The sequence below is a fragment of the Trichomycterus rosablanca genome, chromosome 14, assembly GCF_030014385.1.
Source record: "Trichomycterus rosablanca isolate fTriRos1 chromosome 14, fTriRos1.hap1, whole genome shotgun sequence".
Taxonomy (NCBI): Eukaryota; Metazoa; Chordata; class Actinopteri; order Siluriformes; family Trichomycteridae; genus Trichomycterus; species Trichomycterus rosablanca.
Genome location: NC_086001.1, coordinates 6,293,878 through 6,313,437, shown reverse-complemented (window position 1 = coordinate 6,313,437; position 19,560 = coordinate 6,293,878). Strand labels below are relative to the sequence as shown.

At 38.6% G+C, this 19,560-nt stretch overlaps 2 protein-coding genes across 4 annotated transcripts; one reads left to right on the top strand and one right to left on the bottom strand.

The window, feature by feature from the left end:
• The first annotated feature begins 438 nt into the window (after positions 1–438).
• fip1l1b (FIP1 like 1b (S. cerevisiae)) lies at positions 439–11,158 on the top strand. Of its 2 annotated transcripts, none has more exons than XM_063008901.1 (17): positions 439–681; positions 2,849–2,909; positions 3,136–3,199; positions 3,336–3,451; positions 3,688–3,752; positions 3,912–4,022; positions 4,205–4,335; positions 4,596–4,708; positions 5,199–5,252; positions 5,806–5,905; positions 6,523–6,676; positions 6,843–6,869; positions 9,414–9,465; positions 9,712–9,767; positions 10,160–10,391; positions 10,556–10,699; positions 10,819–11,158. In XM_063008901.1, the coding sequence occupies exons 1-17, from the start codon at positions 531–533 to the stop codon at positions 10,955–10,957; spliced, it is 1,770 nt and encodes a 589-aa protein (XP_062864971.1). In that variant the 5' UTR covers positions 439–530; the 3' UTR covers positions 10,958–11,158. The 2 variants fall into 2 exon arrangements, with proteins under 2 accessions (XP_062864971.1, XP_062864970.1); XM_063008900.1 differs by having other exon boundaries at positions 10,816–11,158.
• Positions 11,159–11,610: 452 nt separating this feature from the next.
• On the bottom strand, positions 11,611–17,741 carry chic2 (cysteine-rich hydrophobic domain 2). 2 transcript variants are annotated; one of them, XM_063008885.1, is made up of 7 exons: positions 17,446–17,741; positions 16,494–16,548; positions 15,786–15,941; positions 14,985–15,041; positions 14,847–14,906; positions 14,637–14,728; positions 11,611–12,918 (listed from the first exon to the last, which is right to left on the bottom strand). In XM_063008885.1, exons 1-6 carry the CDS (start codon positions 17,580–17,582, stop codon positions 14,678–14,680), a joined length of 516 nt encoding a protein of 171 aa, XP_062864955.1. In that variant the 5' UTR covers positions 17,583–17,741; the 3' UTR covers positions 11,611–12,918; positions 14,637–14,677. The 2 variants fall into 2 exon arrangements, with proteins under 2 accessions (XP_062864955.1, XP_062864954.1); XM_063008884.1 differs by lacking the exon at positions 11,611–12,918 and having other exon boundaries at positions 14,077–14,728.
• Between the last annotated feature and the right edge of the window lie 1,819 nt (positions 17,742–19,560).

Below are 19,560 nucleotides of genomic sequence, written 5' to 3'. Positions count from 1 at the left end.
TTATTGATGCTCGAAGGGAAATTGCGGTGTAGAAGCAGCAATTACAATTATTACAAACATCACACAACGACTTTACAATGCAATGAGGTAGGAAAGAATAAAAATTAAGATATAAAATAAAAAAAATATATAAAAAAGAAAATAGAATATAATACATTTAAAAAAAGAATATTAAACATCTAACAGAACAAAAACTAAAAACTAAAAAGGGGGGAGCCTAAAGGTGCAGTCTTCTAAAAACATACAGAAAATGGACTGGCTGATCTTAACCGGCCCTAGAAGTGAGTGAGTGATGGATTGAGTGATAAAGTAATTAGGTGTGTTTGTTGGCAAGGTAGATGGATGAACCTTGTTTTTGTGCGTTTTGTGTGGACTTTTATTATGTCAGAGTTCGTGCAGTGGAAGTTGTGCATTTACCCAGCATGCAGTGGTGCAGAGCAAAGTGTGGAGTGTGTGTTAGAGTTCGTGCAGAGTGAATGAGTGAATGTGAAGGTTTCTACACTGTACAGAGTGAGAGTGAATGAGTGAACATGTCCGCAGTGGAGGTAGCGCCGGTAGAAGACGCGGATAAAGCAGCAGCGCTGGAGGTGGCGGCTGGGGTGGTGGAGGCGGTGGAAGCGGTGGAAGCGGTGGAGGCCGGGAACAGTGCTGGAGATGAGGAGGAAGAATGGCTCTATGGAGGTACCACACACACACACACACACACACACACACACACACACACACACACACACACACACACACACACACACAAGTTTATCTGTTGCTTTAGTTCAAGTTCGTCTAAGGCTCTATTTGGGCCTGGTTTGTTTATTAGGATTTTAACGTCATGTTTTACACTTTGGTTACATTCATGACAGGAACGGTAGTTAACATTACACAGGATTCATCAGTTCACAAGGTTATATCGAACACGGTCATGGACAATTTAGTGTCTCCAATTCACCTCACTTGCACGTCTTTGGACTGTGGGAGGAAACCGGAGCACCCGGAGTAAACCCACGCAGACACGGGGAGAACATGTAAACTCCACACAGAAAGGACCCGGACCGCCCCACCTGGGGTTCGAACCCAGGACCTTCTTGCTGTCAGGCGACAGTGCTACCCACTTTGCCACCGTGCCGCCCATTTGGGCCTTTTACTGCTTTTACACACACTGTAATTATCCCTTAATTTAATTCTGCAACTGTCGCCTCACAGCAAGAAGGTCCTGGGTTCGATTCCCAGGTGGAGCGGGTGCTTTCTGTGTGGAGTTTGCATGTTCTCCCCGTGTCCGCGTGGGTTTCCTCCGGGAGCTCCGGTTTCCTCCCACAGTCCAAAGACGTGCAAGTGGAGATACAAAATTGTCCTCGATATTGTGTTTGATATTGAACTTGAACTGATGAATCTTGTGTAACGAGTAGCTACCGTTTCTGTCATAAATGTAACCGAAGTGTGTAAAACATGACTTTAAAATTTTAATGAATAAATAAGTAAATAAATAATTCTGCAACAGGCGGCACAGTGGTTCGGTGGGTAGCACTGTCGCCTCACAGCAAGAAGGTGCTGGGTTCGATTCCCAGGTGGAGCGGGTCTTTTCTGTGTGAAGTTTGCATGTTCTCCCCATGTCTGCGTGGGTTTCCTCCCACATTCCAAAGACGTGCAAGTGGAGATACAAAATTGTCCTTGACTGTGTTTGATATCGAACTTGAACTGATGAATCTTGAGTAATGAGTTACTACCGTTCCTGTCATGAGTGTAACCAAAGTGTGTAAAACATGACGTTAAAATCCTAATAAATAAATAATTCTGCAACACGTGAATGATTAGTACACGTGTGCCAATGTATCGTTTGACAACTGTATCGGTGATATTTGCACTTGCAATACTGACAGATCACAAGATTGCAAGGTGTTCTGTACATTTTTGCAACTTTTTGCAACTAGTCTTCCAGGACCAGATACACACACACGCATGACATCCAGTGAGATTAGATGTCTAGGGAAAGTGTTTGCAAAAGTTGACTACATGCTGCATTCAATTTGCATCCAAACTGTGGGATCGGATCTTTGGTTGTTTGAGTTACAAAGTGGGAAAACATGGACTTCCCCACAGACGTGCTTTAATGGCTCTAAATTTACGTAATGTATGTAACTTAACGACTTCATCTGCATGTTGTTGAAGTAAATTGTGCAGTCATTTACTTTTAAAATAGATGAATGACGCATTATTGTTGTTGACGGTGTCAGCAACCATGTTGATATGACGTCATAGAAAATATAAAAAGCATTCGGTTTGTAGATTACTTTGATCGTTATTTTACAGAGGGTTGTGCTGATTGACTTTCCCTTTTGTGTGTGTGTGTGTGTGTGTGTGTGTGTGCGCTACCCCATATTTTTATAAGTTTTGATAAGATTGCTTAATAATAGTATGTGGTGTTTTGTATTTTGCTGTGCTATTACTGTACCCTGATCATTATTGTATATATATACAGTGATGTTTTTTGTTCTTTGTTGATTAGAATTCAATTTAAAAAGAAAAAAAGGACTGTCTGGAGTTTCCGAAAATACATTTGTTGCGGTTTTCTTTTAGTTTTTTCAAGTTGGAAATGTCAAATTATGACCTGTAGTGAAAAACAGTAATAGATCTCAGAAATGGCTGTCACTGAGCAATGAGAATTCACAACTATGATCACAACTATGTTTACATGTTAAGTATGTGGTCCCAGAAAGTTTATTATTATTTGGTGCCTATCAGTGGCAACGTAGCAGAGGTGAGACTAGTACAGTACCCTTACCACTGAGCTACCACTGCCCTAAAGCAATTTTGGCTTACTGAGTACATGTGGTGTATCACTGTGTTTGTTCAGATGAAGGAGAAACAAAGGAGACTGAGGAGGATGAAACCGCCAAACTTACTGCAGCCGTCAGGTTAGTGATCTGTCAGTCCAGCTGGCAATATAACATCACTCAGCATGACAAAAAAATTATTCGTAAGTACCAGCTTTCCAGATATCTGTGGATCAGTGCTGCTGTAATTCTTTCCTGTTAAGCTGTAACTAGTTTTTATTGAGGTGTATTATAAAACATTTTCTTTACTGTCATGCCTGTAGATGATATCATAATTGTAATTAATTTGTTTGTTTGCGCTTTGTAGCACCCTTGCTGTCCCCCCAGCTGTCCCTGAGGATATCAGTGCTGAAAATGGAGTCACCAGTCAGGTAATGAATTGTTATCTTCTAGTAATGTATGGTCACTGCATTACATGTCCACAAAATAGGTTTAATGTCATGTTACAGATTAGTGGTACATATCTGTTAAGAGATTTTTATTGGAATGTGTGCGTTATAAATGTAGGATCAGGAGGAGACTCGGGCTGAAAATGAGGACAGCGAGAGTGACAGTGATGACGACGATGATGACGATGTGCGTGTTACCATCGGTGACATCAAGACTGGAGCACCACAGTACACGTGAGTGACAACTGATGATACATCGGTTAGATGTAATAGTATTTTTTTGTGACAAAACCATCATGTTTGCCTATTGTAAATAAAATTTAAAAAAAGTTGAATCAAAGCAAATTTTGGGGGGTAAAATTCCTTAGAAACGTAACAATAATTAACAATGATACTGGTGAGATAAGCCATTGCTTGAGCTCCAGACTCTGACGGGTACTGTCTGTATTTACATGTACTGTCATTTTCAGGGCGTACGGTGCAGCACCAGTGAACCTGAACATAAAGACAGGTGGCAGTCGACCATACGGAGCAGGTACGGCTAATTAAATCTGCATTTATCTGTTTATTTGATAGTTTATTAATTTTTCACATCCACATGTTTAATACATATAAATAAATACAACTAAACCATGTTTGTTGTTACTATTGATTCGTATTTAATACTTAATATCTGCATGTGTGTTTTATTTAGTTGGAGCCAAGGTGAAAGGTGTGGATCTAGAAGCCCTGGGCAGCATCAACGGCGTTCCCGTACTGGAGGTTGACATGGAGTCGTTTGAGGAAAAGCCCTGGAGACAACCTGGTGTGTACAGCTGTTTTTGACACACCCTTGTAGCTCCCACTTGATTAAATGCCTTTGTCCATCCAAACCAGTGTCATAATACTTGTAACAGCTGAGGTTGTAGTGAGTTTAAGCAACAATATTGATATAAGATCCACGAACCGTGATTTAAGTATGAAGTTATATTGTGTTTGTGTGTGTAGGTGCGGACTTGTCTGACTACTTTAATTACGGCTTTAACGAGGAGACGTGGAAGGCGTACTGTGAGAAACAGAAGCGGTTGCGAATGGGCCTTGACGTCATGAGCATCGGCTCCACCACCAGCAAGATCACTGTAATGTCCCCTAATTATTACCCCAATCCATCCTGCCTACCTCACACTTTACCCTATATCCTTCAGCTTCTCTTTTTCATATATCCTTTATTGCTAGCGTAGCTGTGCTTTGCCAAATCTGTTACTCTATAGCCAATATTTTGTACCCTTTACACCCCATCCACCATACTATATACAATATGTACTACATGCTACATGAACAGCACTTGTTTCCCTCTACTAACCAACCATTTTGTTTATGTGTGTTTTTTGTGTTTCAGGTGCAGCAGGGAAGGACAGGCAATGACAAAGAGGTTCCGGTGACAGCTCATGTTCCTAAACCTGACTTTACTTCCACATCCACTGTGTACAAGGCCAACCCTAACCCAGCCAGGTACACACACACACACACATCTTTATCACATGCTTGTGTGTATCTATTATGTGTGGCCAAAATATTATGACCACCCCTTTAAAATTTGCATGCCAAGAGCTTTTTCATAACGATAACGATATATCAAATGCTGGGCTGATTGTAGTTACCTGTAGTAGACATGTTGAATGCATTAAATTTGATCATTATAAAGAAAGAGGGATTTTGATAAGAGCCAGATCATTATAACCAGACGTCTGGGTTAAAGTATCTTTGAAACAGCAAGGGGATCTTACAAATAAAGAATAGGTTGGTAATGTCCAGGTACCAGATTCCACAGGAATCCAGTTACCTGCAGGCCAGAGCTGCTTTGACGGCATATTATGCAAGCGGTCCTAATGTTTTGGCTCATCAGTATATATTTATGTAATATTTTATTCTGTTTTTGTGTTTGTGTGTGAGAGGAGGCTTTAACTCTTCTTTGCCTTTCTCCCTACTCATGCACTCATAGAATATCCCCTCCGCAGTGGATGGGGCCTGCACCCCAAGACATGCCCTATTTTACGTAAGTGTTTTTTTTCGTATAAGACATATTATATGAGGTAAAGGGGGATTATTGGCTGTGCAGCCAACAGAAAAGTGGGGGAAATTATTTCTCACATGCATCACTATGTTATCATCTTGAGCTAAACCAATTTATTGACTTCACAAGTCTTTGTGCCATATCAGCTTTGTTCTAAATTAATCAACAATCACTCATGGTATGTTGACGCCTTTATTCAGCTTAATAACCAAAAATGTTTAGACACCTGACAAATTGTATTAATATAGAGTAATCTCTAGGAGCTTATTTGTATTGCTTGGCACTTGTGTTGGTCAAAAAAAACCTCAGTTGATGTTCCAGTTTATTCCAAGCCACATTTATTTATTTATTTATTACACCTGTTAGCAATTGTTGTAGTTAATATTCAGTACTTTTGTTTATAAATTGTAAATGGCCACCATACCTTTGAGAGGTGTCCCTATTATTTTAGCTAGTGTAGCATATTGACTGTGCATCTGACTGTGTGTGTATAATTCACATTTTGTATTGATCTAAATCGTCATGTGTGTTACAGGAAGTCTAGCGGAACCATCGATGTAATTGGTGGACAAACAGCCACCATCAGCAGAGTGGAGGGGCGACGCCGCCACAATCTGGAAGGAAACAACATTCAGGTAATGCACAAACATTTATCTTTACAAAAGCTGGCCTGGGTCACCTGAAAATGATGGGTGCATGGCAGGAAATGGGTCTGGCATCACCCAGCAAAATTATGCACAAGACAGGAACACAACCTGAACAGTTGATCCATCACAGATCAACACACTTCTACATTCACTCAGTCATTTCCAACTTTGGGGCAACTTAGAGCAGCCAGTCCAACTACTGCAAGTTTTGGAAGGTGGAAATAAAACTAAACCAGGATCAAACTCTGATCTTCAGGATCCATGTTGCTGTGCAGCACCCAGATTATCAGATGTGTGATCATTGAATTTCAGTCTAAATTTATACAATACATGTGTATACGTGTACAACATTTTGGAAACCCCTGTTTAAAACGTGTTTTGTAAACACATTCTTAGTGATCAAGCATAAAATGTGACGTGCAGAAATTAATGACCATTTAAATTTTTTTTTTGTTGTTGTTTAACGGGTTTGTAAAAATGACAAAAGTACATTTGTTTGTTTTTCATACTACGACTATATACATAACGTGGAGTTTGACATGGGGTGTCAAAACTTTTGCATAAGACTAGTGTATTAAAAATTCACTCTGTTGTGTTATTTACAGGTGCTTTCTGAACAATCCTCCCCTGATGCCGAGGCCACGCCTGCAAAAATCCCTCCCTTCTTCCCACCGGGTCCGCTCCCACCCAACTTGCCCCCTCCACCGTTCCTGCCCCCGCCCCCTGTTAGCCAGGCTCCACCCCTCATTCCTCCACCAAGTGAGTCTGTCTCTCATCTGCAGCTCAGCAATCTGTAACAGTCTAGTAACAATAATTAATACATGTGTAATTATGGGTTTGGTTAGTCCATCACCTTATTAGTTTCATAAGTACTAATGCTTTATTTATATGTATTTAATACACTTCGTTGATATTTACTACGCAGGGCTGCCGATCACCGTCCCTCCTCCTGGTATGTTCTGATTTCATTTTTCTCTAACCATCCATTCAGATGTGATGCACTTGTCAGGGTTTGTTTAACAGTACATTACCAACCAGTGCTGGTTAATATTTATTTTAGAACTGAGAGGTGTTTAAATACTTGTGAACTGGATTAAATTAATTATATGGCAAAAAGTATGTGAACATCCCTGCTAATACAATCCCTGGCAAAAATTATGGAATCACCAGTCTCTGAGGATGTTCCTTCAGTTGTTTAATTTTGTAGAAAAAAAGCAGATCACAGACATGACAAAAAACTAAAGGCATTTCAAATGGCAACTTTCTGGCTTTAAGAAACACTAAAAGAAATCAAGAAAAATAATTGTGGTAGCCAGTAACAGTTAGATTTTTAGAACAAGCACAGGGAATAAATTATGGAATCACTCAATTCTGAGGAAAAAATTATGGAATCATGACAAACAAAATAACACTCCAACACATCACTAGTACTTTGTTGCACCACCTCTGGCTTTTATAACTGCTTGCAGTCTCTGAGGCATTGACTTAATGAGTGACAAACAGTACTCTTCATCAATCTGGCTCCAGCTTTCTCTGATTGCTGTTGCCAGATCAGCTTTGCAGGTTGGAGCCTTGTCATGGACCATTTTCTTTAACTTCCACCACAGATTTTCAATTGGATTGAGATCCGGACTGTTTGCAGGCCATGACATTGACCATATGTGTCTTTCTTCAAGGAATGTTTTCACAGATTTTGCTCTATGGCAAGATGCATTATCATCTTGAAAATGATTTCATCATCCCCAAACATCCTTTCGATAGATGGGATAAGAAAAGTGTCCAAAATGTCAATGTAAACCTGTGCATTTATTGAAGATGTAATGACAGCCATCTCCCCAGTGCCTTTACCTGACATGCAGCCCCATATCATCAATGACTGTGGAAATTTGCATGTTTTCTTCAGACAGTCGTCTGCATAAATCTCATTGGAACGGCACCAAACAAAAGTTCCAGCATCATCACCTTGCCCAATGCAGATTCGAGATTCATCACTGAATATGACTTTCATCCAGTCATCCACAGTCCACGATTGCCTTTCCTTAGCCCATTGTAACCTTGTTTTTTTCTGTTTAGGTGTTAGTGATGGCTTTCTTTTAGCTTTTCTGTATGTAAATCCCATTTCCTTTAGGCGGTTTCTTACAGTTCGGTCACAGACGTTGACTCCAGTTTCCTGCCATTTGTTCCTCATTTGTTTTGTTGTACATTTTCTGTTTTCAAGGCATATTGCTTTAAGTTTTCTGTCTTGACGCTTTGATGTCTTCCTTGGTCTACCAGTATGCTTGCTTTTAACCACCTTCCCATGTTTGTACTTGGTCCAGGTTTTAGACACAGCTGACTGTGAACAACCAACATCTTGTGCAACACTGCGTGATGATTTACCCTCTTTAAGGAGTTTGATAATCCTCTCCTTTGTTTCAATTGACATCTCTGGTGTTGGAGCCATGATTCATGTCAGTCCACTTGTTGCAACAGCTCTCCAAGGTGTGATCACTCCTTTTTACCTGCATACTAACGAGCAGCTTTAATCTGATGCAGGTGTTAGTGTTTGTAATGAAAATTTGCAGGGTGATTCCATAATTTTTTCCTCAGAATTGAGTGATTCCATAATTTATTCCCTGTGCTTGTTCTAAAAATCTAACTGTTACTGGCTACCACAATTATTTTTCTTGATTTATTTTAGTTAAGTACATGTGTATATAATAATGTATAATTTTATTTTCATAATTTACCACGCTTTATCCTGGTCAGAGTCTTAGTGTATTTGATTTCTCCAGAATCACTGGGCAAGATGCAGTAACCCACCCCCTCAGACATAGCTAATCACGTCTGTATGTAGATGCCTGACTGGCTGATAGCACTGTTGGGGATTCAAACCCTGGATCACAGCAGTAGTGGTTAGTGCAATTTACAGCTGCACCACCCTAGCGTCCCTGAAATAATTTATGTTAAATAAATAAAATCATCCAACTTTGTGGCAGCTGTGTAAGGAAGGCCTTTGTCTCAAACTTAGACTGAACATGATTGTTTTATTCTTTTGCCAAAAGCAAGGTCAGTAAGACTAGTTGTCTTGCCTTACCTCAACCCTATCGAACATCTAATTGTGAGCAAGGACTTTCTTCCAACCTCAGTGTCTGACCTTAAAACAAGCTTTTTTGACTCGACAGGCACAAAAATTGACAGACAGTTCAAAGTCTTGTGTAAAATCTGAAGAGTGAAGGCTTTTATAGTATTGTAAGAGTGGGGTAGGGTGGAATGTTCAGCAAGCCCATGGTGAGGTCTTCACCTACTTTGGCCATTAAGTGCTTTAATGTTTATTGTTGATTTGTGCACTTTAAGGGGGATGAAGAGTCCAAACCCAGTATTGGGTGACTAGACCTTTAATTCTTGATATGGTTATTATGCATTCTTTCTACTCGTGATTCCAGAAGTAATTTATTATGTGATGTGTGCATTAGGGACAATATTTGTAGCATTAATTATTATTTTTTTCCCATAGGTTTTCCACCTCCTGGAGCCCCGCCCCCATCACTCATACCGACTATGGACGGGTAAGCCATGATCCTCATACCTGCCTATGTGGAAAAACTCATTAAAATCCCTAAACAGCCATGAAATACACATTTCTTACAAGTATACATAAACTTTCATTTTCTAGTATTGAGGAAATGTAACCCCTTTTCCAATTTCCTCTTATTACAAACCATAATAATACACAGAATTATTCTATTGTTATTTTGGTTTTTGTTGTATGGGTCCACAAGTTTCCAATGTTCTACTTTTTTTTCTCTAAACAGCGGGCATCCTGGAGGGTATGACTGTCGTCCTGTTACTCCATACCCCTTCCCACCAGGTCAGTGTGGTATTCACTGCAACACCTTTACAAACAGTAACATTTTCTGTTTGGGGCCTTCACCCATAGCTCTACATATACAGTGAAGATGTGGCACAGCTGTTAGTGTTTATGCTGCACCTACGTCCTGGATTTAATCTTTAGCTCATGTATTTAACCATTGTGACCATTGTCCTGTGGGAAAGTGGCGCCCTGCCAGGGTATATTTATACTTTGCACCCAGTGTTTACGGGTATTGCAGAAACCACAGGACCCTGATCAGAATGTTGTAAGTACAATAAATGGGGGAAAGGGTAATAAATACAGAGACAAAGCTGGTTTTGTCCAAAAAAAAGTAGCTGGTTTTAAACGCTAGTCTATAAATAAACATGATTGTGGTTTTGATATTACAGGGGGTTACCCGCCACCCATGCAGGGGCCTGTGAACAACTGGGGCAGCATAATGGAGAATTCAAAGCAGTGGGATTATTACCCCCGCCGAGAGAAAGAAAGAGACAACAAGGAAAGAGACAGGGAGAGAACAAGGGATCGCGGCCATGACCGGGACAGAGAGAGAGATCGAGACCGGGAACGAGAACGAGACAGAGAACGAGACCATAGTCCCTCAACTATGGTCTATAATAGGTGAGTCAGAGACAACTGGTCTTGTGTTAAAATCTAGCAAAACATTTCTCAACTTTTTCAGTGGAGACTGACGTTTAATGATTATTATAAATCTTTACACTGGTAAGTTAAATATATGAGTGTCTAATACAGTGTCTTAATCCTTACCCCTGTCTCCCTCTCAGCGATGAAGAACGCTACCGTTACCGTGAATATGGTGACCGCGGGTACGACAGACATCGGGAACGGGCCAGCCGGGAGAAAGAGGACAGACACCGTGAGAGGAGACACCGGGAGAAAGAGGAGGGTCGACACAAGTCCTCACGCAGGTAACCTAAGCTCACAGGCCATGTCTCGTTCACTGGATTTAAATCATAAATAGTCAACGCCTTCCTATATAAATGCATATAAAATATTAATTTTATATACTCTTTCTGTCTTTCAGCAGTAGCAGAAGGAGGCACGACAGTGAGGAAGGGGACAGCCATCGCAGACACAAACATAAGAAATCTAAGAGGAGTAAAGAAGGAAAGGAGCCGAGCGAGGATCGAACCGGCGACCAGGAGAATCAGGAGAGCATGGAGTAACCCCGCTCACTAAACCTTTCTTCTAACAGCTCCGAATCATGCTTACAGCAGCAGTCCTAACCCGATAAGAGCGTCTCTAGTCTCTCCCCAGTTTGTTTTGTCTATTTTAGTTCCTTCATGTGTTCCATTATTGTTGTTTTGCTGAGTACCATGTAGATGTTGAACTGTTGGATTAAAAAAAGCATTTGGTAATTTCTGTAACGAGTGTCTTGAGGTTCATGGTCAGATTTGCATATAGTGTTTATAGTGTTTAGTAGAGTGGTTAAATATATTTTGTTCAGTGACCTGAAATTATTCAGTGACACATCTGTGGTAAGTAAATTTGAAAGATTATTGCTTATATGGCTATATGTTAATCACAGAGTGATATAAACTATATGGCCAAAAGTATGTGGACACCCCCTCGCCCATTTGCAGCTATACCAGGCTCTACTCTTTAGGAAAGGCTTTCCATATGATTTTGGAGTGTTTAAAGGAAATTTGTGCTTATGCATTTATAAGCACATTAGTGAAGCCTGGCTAACAACATACAATCTAATTAATCACAAAGGTGTTTAATGGGGGCCTGTGCAGGTCATTCCACACCAACCTTTATGGACCTTAAAAGTAATTAAGTTTATACATCTAATATTACACAAACACTGTCACACACAAACATTTAGGCGTTTTATTTCTGTACATACACAGTACGTAAATACTTTTTAAGCAATCAAATTTAAAATGAGGAAAAACAGAGGTGGGGTCATTTGAAAAAGAAAGCAAACACACACACACACAATACAGATTAGGTTCACTTAGTAGGGAAAGTTGATGCTTGGTTATTTAAGGTAACCCAGCTATAAATAATTTGACCTTGTGTTTGGTGTGAGGGTTCCTTAAATTGAAAAGGCGGCTCAAAGGAACCATTTAGCATCCTATTACAATTATACTAACTGCTTTGGTTAACATCTTTAAAATTGCAGAATGGTTCCTTATATATTAAAGCAAGATGCCTGGACAAAAAAATTGTTTCCACCAATAGTCATTTCTATGGCCCACAAACCACAGTAAAACTCCAAAAAGGTGCAGTGGGGAATCTATTCAGCTTGCTAGATTTTCTTGAAAGAGCTCAAATAGTCCAAAGTATTATTATCATTGTTGTCCTCAGACCAAGGACTGCACAGAGCACATTAACTGCAATATGGACATATTTAAAATTGAGCAAAATGCAAAATAGAAGCTTGATCGTTAATGGGCTCAGAATTTTGGCCACAGTAGTCGGGCGTTGTTGGTGCGCCTTTGCTGCAATGATGCAAGGCGACCAAAATCCCCAACAAGACTTCAATCCAGATTGTGTTCAAGGTTTCTGTAGGCATCAGTACTTCGATACACAATATTTAGTGCTTCATATCCAAGCAGAATGCAACAAGAACAAGTTCTAGAATACCACCTGTAGGGGGCACAGGGCTAAAGCTGAATGGGACTGGTTTGACTGTGACATTCATTTGAAGAGCAAAATCACACCATCCCAATCTATCAAAACCCAAGAGATGATTTATGGAGTATGTGAAACTAAAATATATATACAAAATTTTTGTCCAGAAATTTTCCCTTATGTTTTCTTGATTGCTATTACATGGGGGACGGACAGGTACAAAAAAAAAAATCACACACACAAATCAACAAACATCAGCTGCTCCTTTGACAGAGCAGGTAAACGTGACTAAACAGTAAAAATTGTAATAAAATAAAACCTGTAAGAGTTTTACTTACTTAAACTCCTACAAAAAAAGGACAAAAGAAAAAAAAAAAAATCCTGTGCTGCATCACTGGGATCCGGCTGCAAAGTGGACCGTCCAAAAAAAGTCTAGGACACTTTAGTGTTCTTCCTTAATTAAATGAATAGTCTGAGTCCGGTCCGATACAGCGCAGCCGGTGTGATTGTCTCTTTCAGGTTTGGATGTAGAGGACGGTGATTCTTTCTGTGACATAAGCATTCTGATTTTACTAAGATACTGGGTCACTGAGCACAATAAAGGCAGGGCTAAAATTTAATTTGATCAGCCAAATGTGGTTTTTCTTTTCACTTTTTAGGCTCATGGGATACAGTGCTTAGCTTAGCATAAAACACTCACAATGTAATTAATTAATTAACCAGACTAACCAGGTACCACAAGACAGAACTGTGCTAACACCAGCCAGCCACCTAGTTATCTAGGATAATTCTTACCTCTCTAACAGCAACTGTCTGATATTAATCAGCTAGCCAGGTTCAACAGAGGTTTGGATAAAATTATGCAATTTAAACCAGTAGCAAAAATCCCAGTCTAGCTGAATAATACTATGGTAGCAGTTAAACTGTCTAAAGACCAAGACAGCAAACAAGCTAGCTAATATGTTAACATGCAGTTATTTCTTTGCAGTATTTAAATCCTACAAGGTTTGAAAACCAACTAGCTAAGTTTATGCTAACATTGGGTCTACTATAATTTTGTAACTAGTTAATTAATCTAGTTAATGTAATGCTACCAATTATTATGTTTAAATTACACTAGTCGCCAATCAGGCTAGATTTTTATCAATATAATAAGACCTAAGAAGTACACTGAATGCAATTATTGTCTGAATAAATACAACTTCTACAATCTATTCTAGTTAACCCAAAGATGCCTGACAAGGTAACACCTGTTCTACCAAACAAATATCAGAATTGTACAGATGATTGTCTTCTCTGTGGTTCTTTATTCTTTATGTAAAAGGTGGACAGGAAGAATATCCATGCCTTTCACATATGACAAGAAGAATGAATTCATTAGAAAAAACAATTATGCTTGAAAGATTTGAAGGGAAAAAAAAAAAAAAGAGGACAGCCAGCAACAAGATGCATGGATGGATACAAATAAAGGGACAGTAAATGAGCCATTAAGAATCCTGAAGACCCAAATAGAAGCCAGTATGTCCTGAAGAAACACTATGCATATGGTCAGCAGGAGTTAGAATCGACTACACAACACTTAACAATAATAAAAAGAAATTAAATTACAGACTGCACTGTGCACATTGTGAGATCAGTGCACTATAAAAGTAAAAACAATGTCTAGTGGTGATGTGACTGGCTGATTAAACCTTAGACATTGATATTAAATAGTGAGCCAGACAAGCTAGCATTTTTTATTGTGTAATTTTAAAATCTGGCATAAGGTTAAATGCTTAATTGGCTGATCAAGCTTAAACTTGACCCTGTCCTACACCCAGGGACCCAGGCAGAAAGATCAGGGCTCCATGTGTCAGCTGAGTCAGTAGTTTCCTGGAAGAAGATGACACCCTGGTTTTCTTACGTTGATCCATCGCTATGATAATCCATGGCTGGCAAATGATCAAAGCCTTGTGCTGCAGGATGACGCTGACTGGTCGGCTCTGAATGCGGCGATAATCGTCTCTCTAGCTGGTGTGGTGATGCAGGTTCGTGGTATTTGTGGGTGGATGTAAATTGTATGTGTGTTGGTGGTAGCTATGTGTATGCATGCATGTTCATCCCCCACTCCCATGTTTGGGTCCATGAGGGTGTGTGAGGGGGTATGGGGCGTAAACAAGACTGTGTATAATCACAGCACTGTTTGAATATATAGATATATGTTATGCATATGTACATATATGAGGGGTTTTAGTTTGAATGAATGAGAGAACAGTGAGAGCGTACCAGAGAAAGGCACCTTAGGCAGAGGGCAGCGTGTACAGCTGCTAATCCGGCCTGAAGATGGGAATCTTGGGAAGGAACTCTATTAGAATCACCTGCACACAAAAAACAAGCAGATACTGAAGTTTAAATCAGGGGTAAGAAAGAACCTACTACTGAAAGCCCAGTCACAACTCATGACAGTCTGTCTCTGTGTGTTTGTAAATGACTTACATATTCCATCATGTTGTTGGTTTCACACTTCCGTTTACTAAGTCTCCAGTGCAAACACAACTGCAATGAAAAAAACAAATTAGAACAGACACACAGACAGAAATATGGGGACAGACATGCAGACACACAAACACAGACCTTGTGATAGAGGCGGTTGTTCTCCCACTCCAGTAACTTCTCTATGGATCTGCGTGTCTAAGATTTAGCAACAAAACAAACAAACTTTTTAACAACCTGTTTTTATTAATTAATATGATTCCAGAAAAAATATATTTATTAACAGTTAATACCTTTAATTCTTGTACATATAAATATTACCATAAAGGTATGCATTAATAAACATTAACAAATATGTGCTTAAAGAAACTGATACAGAAAAAAATTTGACAACAAATTAGGAGTATTTGTCCTTAAAACCGTTATTACCAGGGAAAAGAAAGGAAGAATTTGCTTTTTCAGCTTTGTGGTTCAATTGTAACCCATTTATTTTGACAAATTGACTTCAGTTCATCGAGGTTATGAGGGCCCCACTGATGGACATACAATGTAAAGATAAAAAAAAATAAGTGAAACTCAAGACTGACTACGCCATGCAATGCTTTTTACTTTCTTTATTTTAAATTAGTCTCGAGTCATTTTGACTTTTATTGAAAGGTCTAGATTTAATTTCTTGGTCAACAGAATCAAATTATTCTTTAATGTATCCCAGTACTTTTGCTTCATTCATGTTTCCTTTAATGACACGTAATGCACCAGTAAATTCAGATCATGGTGCTTCCACTTCCATACTTCACTGTGGTTTAGCTGTTGTTTGCATCTGTAACTTCTTTTATTTAAACCTGATCACCTTAATTTTTAAACAATTAATTTGTTCCCAGGTGAAATCAATACTATACAGAAAACCATTAGTAAAAAGTTAGTATTAACAGGGTAACTCACCCGTTTGCTGAGACAAACGACAGGCCACAGACTAAATCCCAGAGTGCAGCAGCAGCACAGACACCCACACAGCAGCCACCGTACGTTCACCGGTAACGTCTTCCTCAGACAGCCATTCACCCTGTTTATACTCGCCTTAAACTCCTCAGGTGCTAACTGCACATTAAAAGACAAACTGACAATTCACCATCATTCACTAATAATATTTTAACTCATTAATATTTTAATTTACAGATTAGACTGATATTTTTGTTTTATTCAACAGATACGTCCAACCATGCAAACTGGTCTTTATCATTCCTTTGACATTTATTTTGTTTATTAAATAATTACATAACATAATAATTAAAGACAGAATCAATGACCATTAGTTGCAGCTCTGTATTGTAGCATAGTATATACACATGAAGATTAAAAAACTAAGGTTCACAAGTTCTTTACTTACAGTTAGACATGACCGCAGTACTTATTTAGCTTTTAAAAACTACTACTTTCAGAAAAAAACAGCTAATTCGTTTTTTTTTTTAACTTTTCTAGCTTAAAGTATTCATACATATAAAAGGTCAAATGTTTTAACATTTCATATTTACATCTTGGCTCTGTCTGGTGCAGGATTCTTTTTGAGTTAAATGGAAACATGAATCTATGTGATCTAAAAGAGCAATATTAAGGGTTTGAGAAATGAATAAGCTGGAGAAACAAACTCACCTTCCCTGTAAGTGCTGAGGGAAACTCTGTCTCGAATTTATTGCTCAGTCCAAACCTACAATCAGTAAGAGAGTCAGTGTAACATTTCAGCTTTCCATTTGCCCAGTTTAATATTTTCTGTTTATTCGATCTCGTCATCCCACCATACTTCATTGAATGTTTTACTTTTTCTCTCTGACCTTGTTTAATTTGCCCTTCTCCTTTCTCTTATATCCTTAAACCTTTTTACTTTCGGTTTACCTGATTTTGTTTTTACCCTTTCCTACATTTGTCATTTTTTCCATCATCTTTTCTTTCTTCACGTTCTTATTACCCCTTTTTTGCATCCCTTTCTTTCCAATTTCATTTGTCATTTCTTTTTTCCTGATTTACATCTATCTGTCTGTCTATCTGTCTGTCTATCTGTAGTTTCTTTCCAATTTTATTTCCATTATATCCATTATCTTCGTGTTTTCCCTATCCCTAATCCTCATACTTCCTGAATTCTTTATCATTTTAGTAACCTTTTCCTTTAATCTTTTCATCTGTCATATATTTCCTTTTTTTAAAAAGTTCTTTTTCACTGATGCCTCTTTTGTTTCTTTATGAGCGTATCTTTCCTTTATTTTACACTCTCATCTTAAAGTAAAGATAATTAGCTGCTGCTAAAATGCTAAATACTAAAAAGACCCACAGACAGTCCCAAACCGACAAGCCCCGTCCTCTCGATACATGATTGGCTATGACAGCCTTTCCTGCATTAGGATTGGCTAATTGTGACACTCACAAGAGCTCCACCAATCACAGACGGGTCAAACAAAAACTCTGACCAATCATAGACCAGGAGGATGGGGGAGGGTGGTTTACCGGAAAACAGGTGTGATATGAATAAACAGAGAATCGATAGGTAACGTAGATTAGCCGGTTAGCATGTGGCGCTGTTCGGGTGTAACTGTGAAGCAGCATTCCTTACACTGTAGCCCGGCCTGCTCCGCGCACCAGCACCGGCTCAGGACCGAATTTAAGCAGCTGCTCCTCCGCTGCCCGGCCTTCATCCTCCTCCTCCTCTTCTTCTTCCTCCTCGTAAATCTCATCAAAGTCCTCCATCATGTCCTGTCTGATCCCCCCGCTGCCCCAAACAGTCCCGGAGTGAACAAAGTTTCCGTTTAAATCACCAACGGGATTTAAAAATAAATAACTTCTCCTTTAACCGAGACATGAACAAATCAGACGGAACACGCACAGCAAAACATCAACATCCGCCTCACTTCTCTTACACTGAGCTACAGAACAGATCTCGCGAGATTTACGAGTCCGATACTAAACACAACGCTCCGACTGGAGTTCTCGCGAGAACACGAGTGAGCAAAACAAATCGTTCTGATGAATCAAGTCACAGGATTCATTACGCAAAAAGATTCGAATCTGTGACTCGTTTAGCATTAAGTGACTCATCTGTTTGTGTTTCAAAAATTAAGCGTCCCACATATATTACCATTTATTAAATTTATAGAAACATATTATAAACAGTAATAAAGCGTGTAAAGCCCAATAATCTTAAAGCTATTTAACTTGTCAAACTGAAAGGGGGCATTCACACTGTCAAACTACATCTTTTTCTCAAATGTGTTTGACAATGTGAACAGAAAAACATCCCTACTTTAACTCTGATTGGTGCCACTAATGTGTATCAAAATGTTAATGAGCCTATAATTCTATACAACTACCAACAAAACATTACAGGAAACTACAACGAGTGATTATACCGAACATTTATGAGTCATTCTATAATTTGGGGTACATTCCATGTCCAGTGATAATAATTATATTTATTCTAACAATTTTCTTTAAAAATTTCATATTTTACCTATTAATGGAAAACATGTTGTAATATCACAAAAACATTATGTGCATCCTATGCTTCATTTAGCTTGAAATTTCTCATGATCTTCCTAAATGAACAGTTTTTGCTGTGTCTGTTTTTTAAGTTGAGGGTGCCTTGGTTTCAAAATAATGAATAAAATTATTAAGGGCATCAACATCTTTTTTTTAATTTATTTCAATAGTTTAAATACTAAAGAAAAATAATATTTTATATTTTAAATATCTCTTTTAAATAATTTAAATATATTTATTTATTATTGTCCGCAAAAGTTCTGTCAACTATGTTACTAACAGAACTCCACTCAGCAACTCAAAAATGGTTTGTTCTAAAACTATGATACCAGCATTACATGATATCATTTTTCTCTGTGGAGGGCATATTGAACAAACTGTGGTGAATGTTCTCTTATTTTTTTAAATATTTTATCTATAATAGAACATTGTCAATGAGTATATTAATTGACCGTCAACTATGTTACATACATTGTTATGGTTACAATTTGTTTAATAATTTTAATTCAAATGTATGTTCAAATTAGACATTATTCTGTTCAAGAAATGACATGTGGTCAGCCAGGCAAGGTCTACCACTGAAGTTATGGGTCAAAATAGGGAAATTGTCAACTATGTTACCTGTCAACTAAGTTACCTAGTAGTCTACATCTACTTGCCCTTTTAAATAAAATAAAAAATAATTATGTTTAAGCTTTGTTTAATTTGAACCACTGATTGTTCTATTGAGAGAGAACAATTTTTTTGTACTTTTTTGGAGATGTGAAATGTACCCCAAATTATAGAATGACCCTTATATAATATATAAGGTGAAAATCTGAGAACGGGGCAGCACGGTGGCTCAGTGGGTAGCACTGTCGCCTCACTGACTTCGATTCCCAGGTGGGGAGGTCCGGGTCCTGTCTGTGTGGAATTTGTATGTTCTCCTCGTGTCTGTGTGGGTTTCCTCCGGGAGCTCCAGTTTCCTCCAACAGTCCATAGACGTGCAAGTGAGGTGAATTGGAGATACAAAATTGTCCATGACTGTGAACGTTGAAACTTGTGAACTGATGAACCTTATGTAACCAATAACTACCTGTCCTGTCATGAATGTAACCAAAGTGTGTAAAATATGACGTTAAAATCCTAATAAATAAATAAATATAATAAAATCTGAGAACAACCATTTCAACACTAGTTTAAAAGTCATAAT